At 43.1% G+C, this 14,142-nt stretch overlaps 1 protein-coding gene across 1 annotated transcript; it reads right to left on the bottom strand.

The window, feature by feature from the left end:
• Positions 1–7,020: 7,020 nt before the first annotated feature.
• On the bottom strand, positions 7,021–7,962 carry LOC149434509 (olfactory receptor 5AR1-like). Its single transcript, XM_089663702.1, has one exon. The coding sequence runs from the start codon at positions 7,960–7,962 to the stop codon at positions 7,021–7,023; it is 942 nt and encodes a 313-aa protein (XP_089519828.1).
• Between the last annotated feature and the right edge of the window lie 6,180 nt (positions 7,963–14,142).

The raw sequence follows: 14,142 nt of genomic DNA on the forward strand, positions 1-14,142 counted from the left end.
CCCACTGATACCAATGATGGGGCACTATTCCTCCCACTGACACCAATGATGGGGCACTATTCCTCCCACTGACACCAATGATGGGGCACTATTCCTCCCACTGACACCAATGATGGGGCACTATTCCTCCCACTGTACCAACAATGGGACACTATTCCTCCCACTGATACCAACAATGGGACACTATTCCTCCCACTGATACCAATGATGGGGCACTATTCTTCCCACTGATACCAATGATGGGGCACTATTTTTCCCACTGACACCAATGATGGGACACTATTCCTCCCACTGATACCAATGATGGGGCACTATTCCTCCCACTGACACCAATGATGGGGCACTATTCCTCCCACTGACACCAATGATGGGGCACTATTCCTCCCACTGACACCAATGATGGGGCACTATTCTTCCCACTGATACCAATGATGGGGCACTATTCCTCCCACTGATACCAATGATGGGACACTATTCCTCCCACTGACACCAATGATGGGACACTATTCCTCCCACTGACACCAATGATGGGGCACTATTCCTCCCACTGACACCAATGATGGGGCACTATTCTTCCCACTGATACCAATGATGGGGCACTATTCCTCCCACTGATACCAATGATGGGACACTATTCCTCCCACTGATACAAATAATGGGACACTATTCCTTCCATTGCCACTAATGATGGGACACTATTCCACCCACTGACACCAAATGATGGGGCACTAATTCTCCCACTAATACAAATGATTGGACACTATTCCTTCCATTGCCACCAATGATGGGATACTATTCCTCCCACTGATACAAATGATGGGGCACTATTCCTCCCACCAATACCAATGATGGGACACTATTCCACCCACTGTACTAACAATGGGGCACTATTCCTCCCAATGCACCAATGATGGGACACTATTCTTTCCACTACCACAAATGATGGGGCACTCTTCCTTCCACTGCCACCAATGATGGGGCACTATTCCTCCCACTGCCACCAATCATGGGGCATTATTCCTCCCAATGTTCCAACAATGGGGCACAATTCCCCCCACTGTTACCAACAACGGGGCATTATTTTTACCAATGTACCAACAATGGGACACTATTTCCCCAATGCCACCATTGATGGGACACTATTCCTCCCACTGTCACCAATCATGGGGCACTGTTCCTCCCACTATTACCAGAGATGGGGTACTGTTCCTACTCCTATTGACCACTGATTCTGGGTCATTTTCTAACCCCACTAGCCACAGTCCAGCCTTCTTAATGTCAGAAGGACAGTAAACTGGTCCTTTGTTTAGAAAGTTTGCAGACCCTTGAATTAGAGGAATGCTCCTTACATTTGTGGGCATTGGGAAGATTCCCTCCTTACAGACAGCTAAAAAGATCACTGTTGATAGTTTACCCTCTTGAGAGGGTGACCCTTGCCGGTTTGGGTCTCACTTGGGATGTTTGTAACAAAGTTGAGATTAAAAATATTTGAGCATATTCCTCTGAAGAAGTAGATGGTGACCCAGGAAACACGTTAGAAATTCATAAAGTAACATAATTTCGATATCAACATATCATTCACAACAAATGTTTTGATGTTTACTAGTAAAGCACATATTTTTGTTTTTGAATATATAATATCTCAGCTGTAAAATGAGTATATATGGACGCCCTCCATTCTATTAATCTATAATGAGGAATCGGGGTGGGGACTCTGTTTTGGTCACTTACCTTTCAGATCTATAATTGACACGTAGGATCTATGTATCTTAATATTTCTGTATGTATGGAGGTGTTTATATAATAAACCCAATTATCCAAGAAAACAATTTCCTTCTTCTCCAGGGACCATCATTACATTAATCACAAAGAAACCAATTACTACATACGTCCCTTGGTATCACTATGTCATGGGCAATGTTAAAGTGTATGCAAACCCCAACAATGAACTTGCTCCCTTTGGGTCTGTTAAATACAGTATACCACAGAAAGGTGTTTGTTATATCTGTTCCATAAATGTAAAAAAGAGCCATTGATCCTGCCAGAAATCTTGTCAGTTGATGACTTCCTAAGCTCTCTGCCTATGCTGGCTTTTATCAGTTACATTGTTTCCAGCTGTCCCTGTGGACTACAGTACACTCTCACCACGTTATGGATAAAAGAAAAGGGAGAGTGTTCTGTAGTTCTGTCCTGGGGTGACAATGCTGTTCCTCAATAGATACAATACAGCTGTCTCTGTGGACTACAGAACACCCTAACCATATTTTGGAGATAAGAAAAGGGATGATGTTCTGTAGTTCTGTCCTGGGGTGACAACGCTGCTCCTCCATAGATACAGTACAGTGATTGTGCGTTGTCACCCTAGGACAGGAAGTGTGTTACTGGCAGGATCATAAAAGGAAAAAAAGCCTAAATAAAACTATTGCTGCCACCAAACCCATGAACTGCCAATCTGCAATATATTATATTTTTTCCCTTGGGTTTAGATACACAAATTGGAAAAAGGCCACTGTCCATCAGCTGATCTGATATATTTATTGGATTTTCTTGTGGATTCAGTCCACGGCAGGGGTCTCCAAGCTTTCTGAACAAAGGGCCAGTTTACTGGCCTTAAGGCTTTAGAGGGGCCAGACTGTGGCCAGTGGAATTAGATGCTGTGGTATCGATGAGAGCAAACAGTGCTCCGTCATTGGCTTTAGTGGAAGGAATATTGCCCCATCATTTGTGTCTGTGGGAAGAATGGTGCCCCATTGTTGGCATTCAAGGTAGGAATGGTGCCCCATCATTTGTGTCTATGGGAGAAATGGTGCCCCATCATTGGTATCTGTGGGAAGAATGGTGCCCCATTATTGGTGTCTGTGGGAGGAATGGTACCCCATCATTGGTATCTGTGGGAAGAATGGTGCCCCATTATTGGTGCCTGTGGGAGGAATGGTGCCCCATCATTGGTATCTGTGGGAAGAATGGTGCCCCATTATTGGTGCCTGTGGGAGGAATGGTGCCCCACTATTGGTGTCTGTGGGAGGAATGGTTCCCCATCATTGGTATATGTGCAGGCAATGGTGTCCCATTATTGGTGTCTGTGGGGGGAATGGTGTCCCATTATTGGTGTCTATGGGAGGAATGGTGCCCCATCATTGGTATCTGTGGGAGGAATGGTGCCCCATCATTGGTATCTGTGGGGGGAATGGTGTCCCATTATTGGTGTCTGTGGGGTGAATGGTGTCCCATCATTGGTATCTGTGGGAAGAATGGTGCCCCATTATTGGTGTCTGTGGGAGGAATGGTGCCCCATCATTTATATCATTAGGAGGAATAGTGCCCCATTATTGGTGTCTGTGGGAGGAATGATGTCCCATTATTGGTGTCTGTGGGGGGAAGGGTGCCCCACTATTGGTGTCTGTAGGAGGAATGGTGCCCCATCATTGGTGTCTGTGGGGGGAATGGTGTCCCATTATTGGTGTCTGTGGGAGGAATGGTTCCCCATTATTGGTGTCTGTGGTAGTAATGGTGCCCCATCATTGATATCTGTGGGAGGAATGGTGCCCCACTATTGGTGTCTATGGGAGGAATTGTGCCCCTTCGTTTGTGTCTTTGGGAGGAATAGTGCCCCATCATTGGTATCTGTGGGAGGAATGGTGCCCCGTCATTGGTATCTGTGGGAGGAATGGTGCCCCATTATTGGTGTCTATGGGAGGAATTGTGCCCCATCGTTTGTGTCTATTGGAGGAATGGTGCCCCATCATTGGTATCTGTGGGAGGAATGGTGCCTCATCGTTTGTGTCTATGGGATGAATGGTGCCCCATCGTTTGTGTCTATGGAAGGAATGGTGCCCCATCATTGGCCTTGCAGCTTCACAGCTGGTTTCCCACTGCGCATGCGTGAAGCGCAGTGTGCTTTGTGAATGGGCCGCAGTCGTCTGGGACCTGTGAAGTGTCCCAGAGGGCTGTGGGGATGGGGGAACTTTGGCTCAGGTCCCCACAGTGAACTGAGCAGGAAGTGGGAGTAGGTACCTGTCAAAACCAGGTACCAGCTCCCCCCTTCCCCAAAAAAATTACCAAGTGTGGCAGCGGAGGGTGGGAGGATGCAGATAAGTGGAACTTCCTTTTTTGGGTAGAACTCCACTTTAAACATTAAATTATTTCTATTAACTCTCACTCACCTTCTTCTTAGTCCCACCTTTTTAATTTTTTTGCAAATTAAACAGTTTAAATTGATTTTATGATATTTTGTGAAATAAGCTGGTAAATCGTGGTCTGATTTCAAAGCCTTTGCCATGTGGGCATTCCAGCAAATAGATGACAAACCATTGTATCGGTATTGTAGCCATGTCACTACCTGGGTAATCTGCACACTTAGGGTTTATTTGTAGGCTGTTGCAGTCTATTTTCTCCATGGCAGGTGGCACTGGACCATTGTGGCAAGGCATTGGGGAGAGGAAGTGATGGGAAATATGGTTTTCTCTATAACTTCCTCCGTCACATAGGGCAGTGATCCAGTTGGATGCTCTTGTCCCATGTGACCCTGGCAGCCATCTTGGGTCAACAGAGTCTTTTTAAGACTCTGCCCCCAGGTTTTGGTGCACTTTATGTGCTAGTGTAGGGACAGGCCACCCGTCTGTCAGGGACAGTATTAGCAGCAGAGATAGGTTCCTGGTGGAGTAGGGAAAGAGTGGGGTCTACATCCACCTTCTTAGGAAGCTCCCCATTGGGTTGGACCAGCCAGGCCACACTTCCCTCCTTGTGACAAATGCCATCTGCAGCATGGAACCTGCATCCCACTGTTTCTTCACTGAACTGTTGTAAGTGTCTGGGTCAGGGAAGCTTCCCCGCCGGGCCTGGTTGTACTGTTTTTACTAATTCTGCAATACATCATTTTTGGTAAATCGGGACTTTCTGCACACCACACCATGCTCCACCAACCCAACATATTTGTGTTTTTTTTAACTCTTTATTTAAACATTGTGCAATATACAAGGGTTGTTCTAGAACAATAGTACAAGTCATGTAAAAGCACCACCAATACATATTACTGATGTCTTAGGGGTCTATTTATATAAAAAAATTAAAAAAGGGAATGCCACAACTTTCACAAATAATCACCATAATGTGTCTAATATGTTTTTTTTTGCATGATCATTAGTTTGATCTAGTGGCCATATTGTACTATTTTCCTGCAATGCCTCAATCAGGAAAATACAGCATTATGGCCACTGGATGGAGCTGATAAACATAATAGACACATTATGGTGATTATTCATGATGTAGCCCAGTGCTGGTCAACCTACCTATGCCATTGCAAGACATTCATAATAAGAATTGTGGTGACCTAATGCCCCCCTCTGGTGTTTAGTTGTAATAGTGACGTTGTGTTCAGGGGCACCAAGAAATAGAGGAGGATCCAACAAGCAGGGGTTTGTGGGACATGTAGTCCAGAAGGCTAAGACTTGCAAGGAGCTGATGCTGCTGTGGACTACAGGTTCCAATTAGCTGGAGGAGAAGTGAATGCTGGGAGAGGATACTGTATATCAGCTTCCGAAGAATGCTCTTCTTCTTGGGGCTATGGGCTGAAGCCGGGACCCGGTGAGAGTTGAGTAGACCGTGCAGTCCGGAAAGTGTAGAGAGTTTTTGGCATGTAAGCTACAGATTGGCCAGCAGACCACTTGTCCATAGTGACTGATCCAAGACGCGAGCTTCATCGCCATCTCAGCTACAGCAGAATCCCAGTGTCACAAGGTGCTAGGCTGAGTGTCCCACGCTGGTTGCAGATTCTGTAGGAGCTTTCCAGGACATCCAGGATCCTTTGAGCCGCAGTATCATCAGGATTGGTCAGCAGACTGAAGCCCACACTGTGTACACTCTTCAATAAGGGACACTGCATGCAGACACCTTTTATACCCCACACCTTCTTACAAGTTTGTGAACCTTATCTGGAATCATCTATGCCAAAATATCTACAATTGGTGGTTGAAATTGCACAGCAATCTTTTCAGGCCCCTACTGAGCTATCTGAAGACCTAGGACATTCTTTCCACCAAGACACTCCTCAAGCCAAGGATTCAGCCTATTCTGGTACATATGTTAAAGGAGGACTCTGTTTAGAATTGTTCATAGTATAACTCATAAATTCAACTTACATCGTGTGCTGTTTTTCCAGGACCTGTGGCATCAGGACTCTAAGGGAGCAGGATGACACCATAAAGTCTTTCTTTTCCTTTTTATACCTGAAGTCAAAGGCTCCCTACTGAGCATATTTGAAACACTGTTTGATTTATTGTGTTCATACGTGCCAAGTTCACCTGCGCTCATTACTGCATTCAAGTGTCTGTGCAGTTGCTTCCTGTGTGTATTATGTCTGAACCCAGGGTGTCAGAGGTGTCAGGTGGCTGACAAGGTCAGGGCAACCTTTAGGGGTCCATGTCTTACAGCGGCCCTCACGAGGGTAGTGCTACAATATCAACTGTGCAAATGCATCTCTTTTTTTTTATAAGTAGACCTTTTAGTGTTGGCTTTCCATCTGTGAGGTCCTCTGAAGACTGATAACACCAGGGAGAGGGATGAGCGTACTGCAGCATGGCATATCCGCCAACTTCTACAAGCGGCGGTGGTAACTGATGTTGCTGGTGGATGTACAGTAGGAGAGTATCAAAGTAATTCAAAAGGTTTATCTTAAAAAAACTGAAGGGGTGAATGAGTGATGGGGTGGTTAAACAGAGGGGATTCAATTTTTAAACTTTGCTTGGAGCTAAGCTTTATTGTGTGCTCACAAATTGACCTAATATAAGCTCATCCTATTTTTCATAAATATCTATACAATTTCATATTTTATATTCCAACCTATCCTGAAAAAAATGTACTGGCTAAATACATTGACGGTCTAACTCATTCTAGACTGTCTTTCTCTGGCATCAGTCATTGACCCACAAGCACAAAGCCAGTGAAGTCAGAAGTCTCTCCACACAGGTTTCCATTGTTAACATCTTGAACTAGGTACATTTAAGCTGGATAGGAATCACACTGTCATGTAGGTTCTTTAGGACTCTTCTTCACCAGTCTTATGATGGCCTTTTTCACCTCCTGGTTCCTTAGGCTGTAGATAAGAGGATTCATCATTGGGGTCACCACTGCATAGAAGACAGAAGCCACCAAGTCTTGTTTCTTGAGGGCAGTGGAGGATGGATGAAGGTAAGTGCAGAAAACTGTAACATAGAAGATGGTAACACACATGAGATGTGAGGAGCACGTGTTGAACGCTTTCCTCCTGCCAGCTGTAGAGTTTATCCGTAAGACAGAAGAAATGATGAGGGCGTAGGAGACCAGGATAGTTGTAATTGAACTTAAGGTACAAAAACACACAAAGAAAAGGCTGATGATGGTGCAAGTACGGGTTTCCGAACAGGACAAGTTAACCACCGGAGAGAGGTCACAGAAGAAATGGTCTACAATGTTTGATCGACAGTATTTGAGACTGAAGATGCAACTGGTCTGTGCTGATGACTGCACAAACCCAACAAAAAAGGTGGGAAGGACAAGGCCAAGACATTTCTTCATGGTTATTATTAGGACATAGTGCAGAGGGTGGCAGATAGCAACATATCGGTCATACGCCATGATGGAAATGACAAAGACCTCCACACTGGCCAGAGCAACATAGAAGTAGAACTGAAGGGCACAACCAACGAATGAGATGAATTTCTTGTCAGACAGAAGATCGGACAACATTTTGGGGGTAACAACTGAGGAGTATAATAGGTCTACCACAGAGAGGTAACTCAAGAAGTAGTACATCGGGGTGTGAAGGCTGGGCGAGATTTGAACAACTGCAATTATTCCAATATTTCCACATACGGTTATCATGTAAACAAGCAAAAAGAAGATGAAGAGGAAAGGAGCAAATTCTCTGTCATCTGTTAGACCAGAAAGTTCAAACACAATTACTTGCGTCTTGTTGGCGTTGTTCATGGACTTTTTGCTCTCTGATGATTGAAAAAAAAAACCATATAATACTGTCATATATGCTTTTCATTCAAGGTACTCAACTTACTCAATGCAATGTACGGGTTAACTTGCTGTGGTGTATCTGCTATTTGGCCTGTTGAGGGTCTTGTATCGGGGGTATGTAAGTGTAAAGGGGTGGGTCTGAGAACTCTTCTTGGGAGATTAGTCATGGGAAGAAGAGAGACCGTACATGGAGATATGTAGCATTACACTGAAGCAGGTCACCCCTTGGTGGGACCCTGAGCTGGACTTTTGTTATGTTAAACACTGAGAGATGACAGACTAAAGGTATGAGACACCACAGCAGAGCGCTAAAGAATTCTCCCAAACCTAACGCTGACTGTGTGATAAACTGTTGAGTTGTGTTGTCAATTGTGAAACTACCAGGAAAAGTTTTATACATTTGCCAATTTATTCAGTAAATGTAGTTGCTGGTTAAGTGAACCGTCTGGTCTGATTTACATAGAACGTTGAGTGAAATCCTACAGTGTATAGGAATGGGGAACAAAGAGTGTGCCTAATGTTACCTTTCTGAGTAGCGAAGAGAGAAAGGTAAAGAAGGAGAAGCAGCCAGTTCAGGCAGGGAGACTGTGGCGGCCAGGTACAGAGGTTCTGACAGAGGGGTGGATTGCTGGCGCTATGGTCTACATATACAGTGGGGATCAAAAGTTTGGGCACCCCAGCTAAACATTTGTATTAATGTGCATAAAGAAGCCAAGGAAAGATGGAAAAATCTCCAAAAGGCATCAAATTACAGATTAGACATTCTTATAATATGTCAACAAAAGTTAGATTTTATTTCCATCATTTACACTTTCAAAATAACAGAAAACAAAAAAATGGCGTCTGCAAAAGTTTGGGCACCCTGCAGAGTTAATATCTTGTACTGCCCCCTTTGGCAAGTATCACAGCTTGTAAACGCTTTTTGTAGCCAGCCAAGAGTCTTTCAATTCTTGTTTGAGGTATCTTTGCCCATTCTTCCTTACAAAAGTCTTCCAGTTCTTTGAGATTTCTGGGCTGTCTGTCACGCACTGCTCTTTTAAGGTCTATCCATAGATTTTCAATTATGTTGAGGTCAGGAGATTGTGAAGGCCATGGCAAAACCTTCAGTTTACACCTCTTGATGTAATCCCCCGTGGATTTTGAGGTGTGTTTAGGATCATTATCCATTTGTAGAAGCCATCCTCTCTTTAACTTCAGCTTTTTCACAGATGGCATCAAGTTACCATCCAAAATTTGCTGAAATTTTATTGAATCCATTTTTCCTGCTACTCGTGAGATGTTCCCTGTGCCACTGGCTGCAACACAACCCCAAAGCATGATTGATCCCACCCCATGCTTAACAGTTGGACAGAGGTTCTTTTCATTAAATTCTGTGCCCCTTCTTCTCCAAACGTACCTTTGCTCATTCCGGCCAAAAAGTTCCATTTTAACCTCATCGGTCCACAGAACTTGTTTCCAAAATGCATCAGGCTTGTCTATATGTTCATTTGCAAAGTTCAAACGATGATTTTTGTGGTGAGGACATAGAAGAGGTTTTCTTCTGATGACTCTTCCATGAAGACCATATTTGTACAAGTATCTCTTTATAGTGGAATAGTGTACCACAACTCCAGTGTCTGCCAGATCTTTCTGGAGGGATCGTGCAGTCAAACGTGGGTTTTGAATTGTTTTTCTCACAATCCTGCGAGCTGTTCTGTCTGATATTTTTCTCGGTCTTCCAGATCTTGCTTTAACTTCCACTGTTCCTGATGACTGCCATTTCTTAATTACATTCCGAACAGAGGATATTGACATCTGAAAACGCTTTGCTATCTTCTTATAGCCTTCTCCAGCTTTGTGAGCGTCAACTATTTTCAGTTTCAGTTTTCTAGACAACTGCTTAGAAGAACCCATGGTGCTGATTGTTGGGGCAAGGTCAGATGAGTCTGGGCATTTAAAACCTTTGAGATTGACATCACCTGGTCTTCCCAGACGATGATTGAGAACATTCCATGACACTGGCAGGTCTCAGCTTTGCAAAGGGGGCAGTGCATGCTCTAAATTCTGCAGGGTGCCCAAACTTTTGCAGACGCCATTGTTTTGTTTTCTGTTATTTTGAAAGTGTAAATGATGGAAATAAAATCTAACTTTTGTTGACATATTATAAGAATGTCTAATCTGTAATTTGATGCCTTTTGGAGATTTTTCCATCTTTCCTTGGCTTCTTTATGCACATTAATACAAATGTTTAGCTGGGGTGCCCAAACTTTCGATCCCCACTGTAGTAATGGCCTAAAATATTGGTGCCCCTGCATTTCTGTCAGATAATGCACCAGTTTTCCCACAAAATTGTTGCAATTACAAATGTTTTGGCATTCTCATGTTAATTTCTTTTGTTTGTATTGGTAGGACACAAAAAAGTGGAGAAACAAAAAGCCAAATCTGACACATTCCACTCAAAATCCCAAAAATAGACTGGACAAAATTATTGGCACCTTCTCATAATTGTAAGAAATATTTAAATTCCAAGTTTGTGATGTTCCTGTACTTTATAATTAAACTCACCTGTATCAGTTAACAGATTTTAATGTTCCGTGTCCACTGTGCTCAACGTTGACAAGAATCTGAAGGCTACCAAAGAATTCTGGATGTAATGTAAAGCCCAGTGTCAGAAAGCAGGACAATGACCCAAAGCACATGTCAAATAGCCCCCAGAAATGGTTTCAGACAAAGCACTGTAGGGGACTGAACTGGCCAGCAATGAGTCCAGATCTCAATCCCATAGAGCTCCTATGGAGAGATATCAAAACAGCAGTTGGGAAAAGGAACCCTTCCAATGTGAGAGACCTGGAGCAGTTGGCGAAAGAAGAGCGATCCAAAATTCCAGTAGAGAGGTGGAAGAAATTCATTGATGGTTACAGGAAGCCATTGATTTCAGATATTTTTTTCCAAGGGTTGTGCTACCAAATATTACATTGAAGGTGCCAATAATTTTGTTCAGTCCATTTTTTGGGTTTTGCGTAAAATGGGTCAGATTTGGATTTTTGTTTCTCCACTTTTTTGTATCATACCAATACAAACAAAAGAAATAAACATAAGAATGCCGAATCATTTGTAATTACAACAATTTTGTGGGCGAAGTGGTGCGTTATCTGACAGAAATGCAGGGGGGACAATATTTTTGGCCATGACTGTATATAGCAGCAGATAACCTAAGTTAGGGCCTGCTGTGTAGCAGATCTCTCCCATGGACTGGGCCTGGACCACAAGTGTGTGGGGCCTTGAGAAGTGTACAGCAGTTTCCCTCCATGCCCTTGAACTGAAGAGTAAAGTGCAAATGTAACAAGTAAAGAACTGGTGGAGGAGGATCAGTGTTCTATGTTATCTCCCTCAAAATATCAGTGCTGGAACAGGTGTCACTGGAAGGAAAAAGGATGCTATCCTTCTGGTGTGGGGCCTGTTGGGACAAGGTGGCCTCTGGACATAAGAGGGCATTAACTCATACATTATATGGTATCACCATGCAAACACTAAGAATTATTATACGGACCATAGCATGCTTGCTCCCCCATGCTAGCGGCATGGCCCACCTACTAGTTGTCTTACAGTTCTGCTAGTCGGGCATAACTACAGATCATGGCAATACAATACAGATCATGACAATAGCAAATATCTAAACAAGGAGCAGTGCTGCAGATAGAAGTTGTCAAGGAAGAGAAGACTTAATTAACTTTCAACATTCATTTCTTAGCTAAGCATTCTGTAATCAGTATCTCACCAGCCTTTTTCAGCATCTAAGCCTAATAGCTTGTGCTATGTACAATAAAAAGCACAAAGGGGTAAGTGAGCACTAAAAGTCCAATAAGCTGCTGAAACATCAAAAGGTACCAAAAAAACCTCCAAAGCATCAATATAAAATTGGGTGCAGCACTAAAACTTAAATTATCATAACCACATATGTGAAAAAAAATTTCATATATCAAACACATAAATAAAACATATAAATAAAGTGACTCGTGATAAAGTGCTAAATATATCATTCAAAATTGAGGTGACTCAGTGGTATCATATAAATCTGTCACTATGCAGTGACCAATAGTGCTTTATAGTGCTAAAAAAGATGATATTCAAATTGTCCAAGTATAAGTATAAGATCTGATAATCTTCAGTTATTGGTGGTCTATCCACTATAATGTTGATGTGACCAATGGTATAAAGACTGCGCACTCACCAGATGCTCAATCAATAAGCGCATTTAGAGACAACGCTCTCAGTGGATGAACTGGAGGCCCCTTTAAAGGTGAATATGGTTTGGTCTGGTGTTCCCCCTCACTGCTCACTCCGCTGTCAGAAATGGCTCTGTCACTCTTTGCATGTAGCTCTGCGGGTTATTAGAAACTCACAGAGAGCCAAGAAAGAGGAGGCCAATAGAGTGATACCCTTTGACAAGGTGTATGTTTATTCCAACATAAATTGCAGGTGTATAGGGAACAGAACAGAAACTACTGACCATATACAGAGATCCAAGATGGCCACCGGGACCCACGTGGTGCCGGCGGCGTGACGTCACGACACTGTAGCTCCTGTCTGACGCATTTCGTGCTATTGCACGTAATCATAGGGGGTGTGCCTCTATGTACAATAAGCAGCTCAGTATTTCCGCAGCAGTAAAATAGACTTCCCCTCTGCTCCAGGTTGTACAGTAGGGAGAGTCAGCTGTACCGCATCTCCACCATTTAGGAGAAGTCTTGTTTTTTTCAGTGAATATAAGGCTAACACTGATTGGTCAAGGTAGAGATTGCGATGACATCTGCCCATCTCTCCACCTCTCCTAATTAAAAGAAGCCTAGAATTCATTGTTGAAAATACAAGGCTTCTCCTAAATGGCGGAGATGTGGTACAACCAGCTCTTTCTATAGTGTGTGGCTGTCCTCGATCAATGGAAGTCAACCGTTTGATCAAATTCTGTCAAAGGGATATAATGGAAAATTTTTATCAGCGGTTTCAGCCAACTGAAATGCTGCTGTAAAAATACAATGTCTGAGCAGTGGATGCTGCTGTCAAAATATAATGTCCCAGTTGGGAAGGGGGAATCTCCATTTACCTTGTTTGTTTGGATGGAGGAATCTTTGAGTTTTTTGTGTTTGGTCAGCATTAGGCTACAGCAATAGCAACCGCTGTCAACCACTGATAATGACCAATCATAAATGGACATTATCAATGGTGGACAAGCCAATGCTGCCATTTATACAAATTTTGGGTATGCATGCCCATTCACTGTCAGTCCTCCATTGTCTTTTGTCTTCTCTATTAAAGACTCCATTGTCTTCTCAGTTACCTCAATACCTCCTTTGCTCCCCCATGCATCCTCTGTTCCTTCCAGGCTTCATCCAGTCCTCTGATGCATATAAGATGCAGTCAGTCAGTAGCATAAACACAACAGTTTTTATTTTTCTAAGCCCTTTGTAAAATTGTTAGTGCTTCCTACAAAGGAGACAGGTAGTGCCCACTTCTCCTGCTGCCTAAGCACTGATCTTTGCTTTATTGAAGAGATAGAGCTGCTTGAAGACTCCTCAGAAGCTAACACTTACCTACACCAAAATGAGATATGTTATGCTTCAGGAAGGCAGACCGTGGCACAGGAATTGGGGGAACTCAGAAGAAGTAAATAATTCTGGTGATAAAAGTCATCTTAATTGCGGAAATACTTCCCAACCAAGAACCAATGGGAAAACTACACCTTCTCAGGTCATCCATCTATACAATGAGGGAAAGAATTTGTTACCATAAAGCATGTCTAAACCCAAGAACAAACATTTTCAATAACTAAAGAAAGTTAAAAATAGATAGACTGGGATCTGTTGGTGGTAATAGTAGGCTATATACATTTTGCTGGCAACCTTGACTCCTTTTATGTCAATGGTTCTTCAAAAATAAAGCGGCAAGCATTCCACTAAAAACTTTAAAAGTGATGGCAGGAAAAGACAACCTTTCCTTGTTTCCTGCCAAATAGTCCTGGGGGTTGGCTGAGAACTAAGTCATTTCAAATATGCTAGTGGGCTTCAATAGAGGAATTGTAGGGTTTGGATGAAATTTTCCGATATGCCAAATATGCAAAGGTTTGCCAACATGGAAGGCCAGGAGAGGCTGTTGAAGGCCTTT

This window comes from Staurois parvus, unplaced genomic scaffold (genome assembly GCF_062004578.1).
Source record: "Staurois parvus isolate SC_StPar_1 unplaced genomic scaffold, SC_StPar_1.0 ptg001753l, whole genome shotgun sequence".
NCBI classification, from domain to species: Eukaryota; Metazoa; Chordata; class Amphibia; order Anura; family Ranidae; genus Staurois; species Staurois parvus.

Coding starts and splice junctions, on each gene's coding strand:
- LOC149434509 (XM_089663702.1), bottom strand. CDS start 7,962: ATGAACAACGCCAACAAGACGCAAGTAATTGTGTTTGAACTTTCTGGT.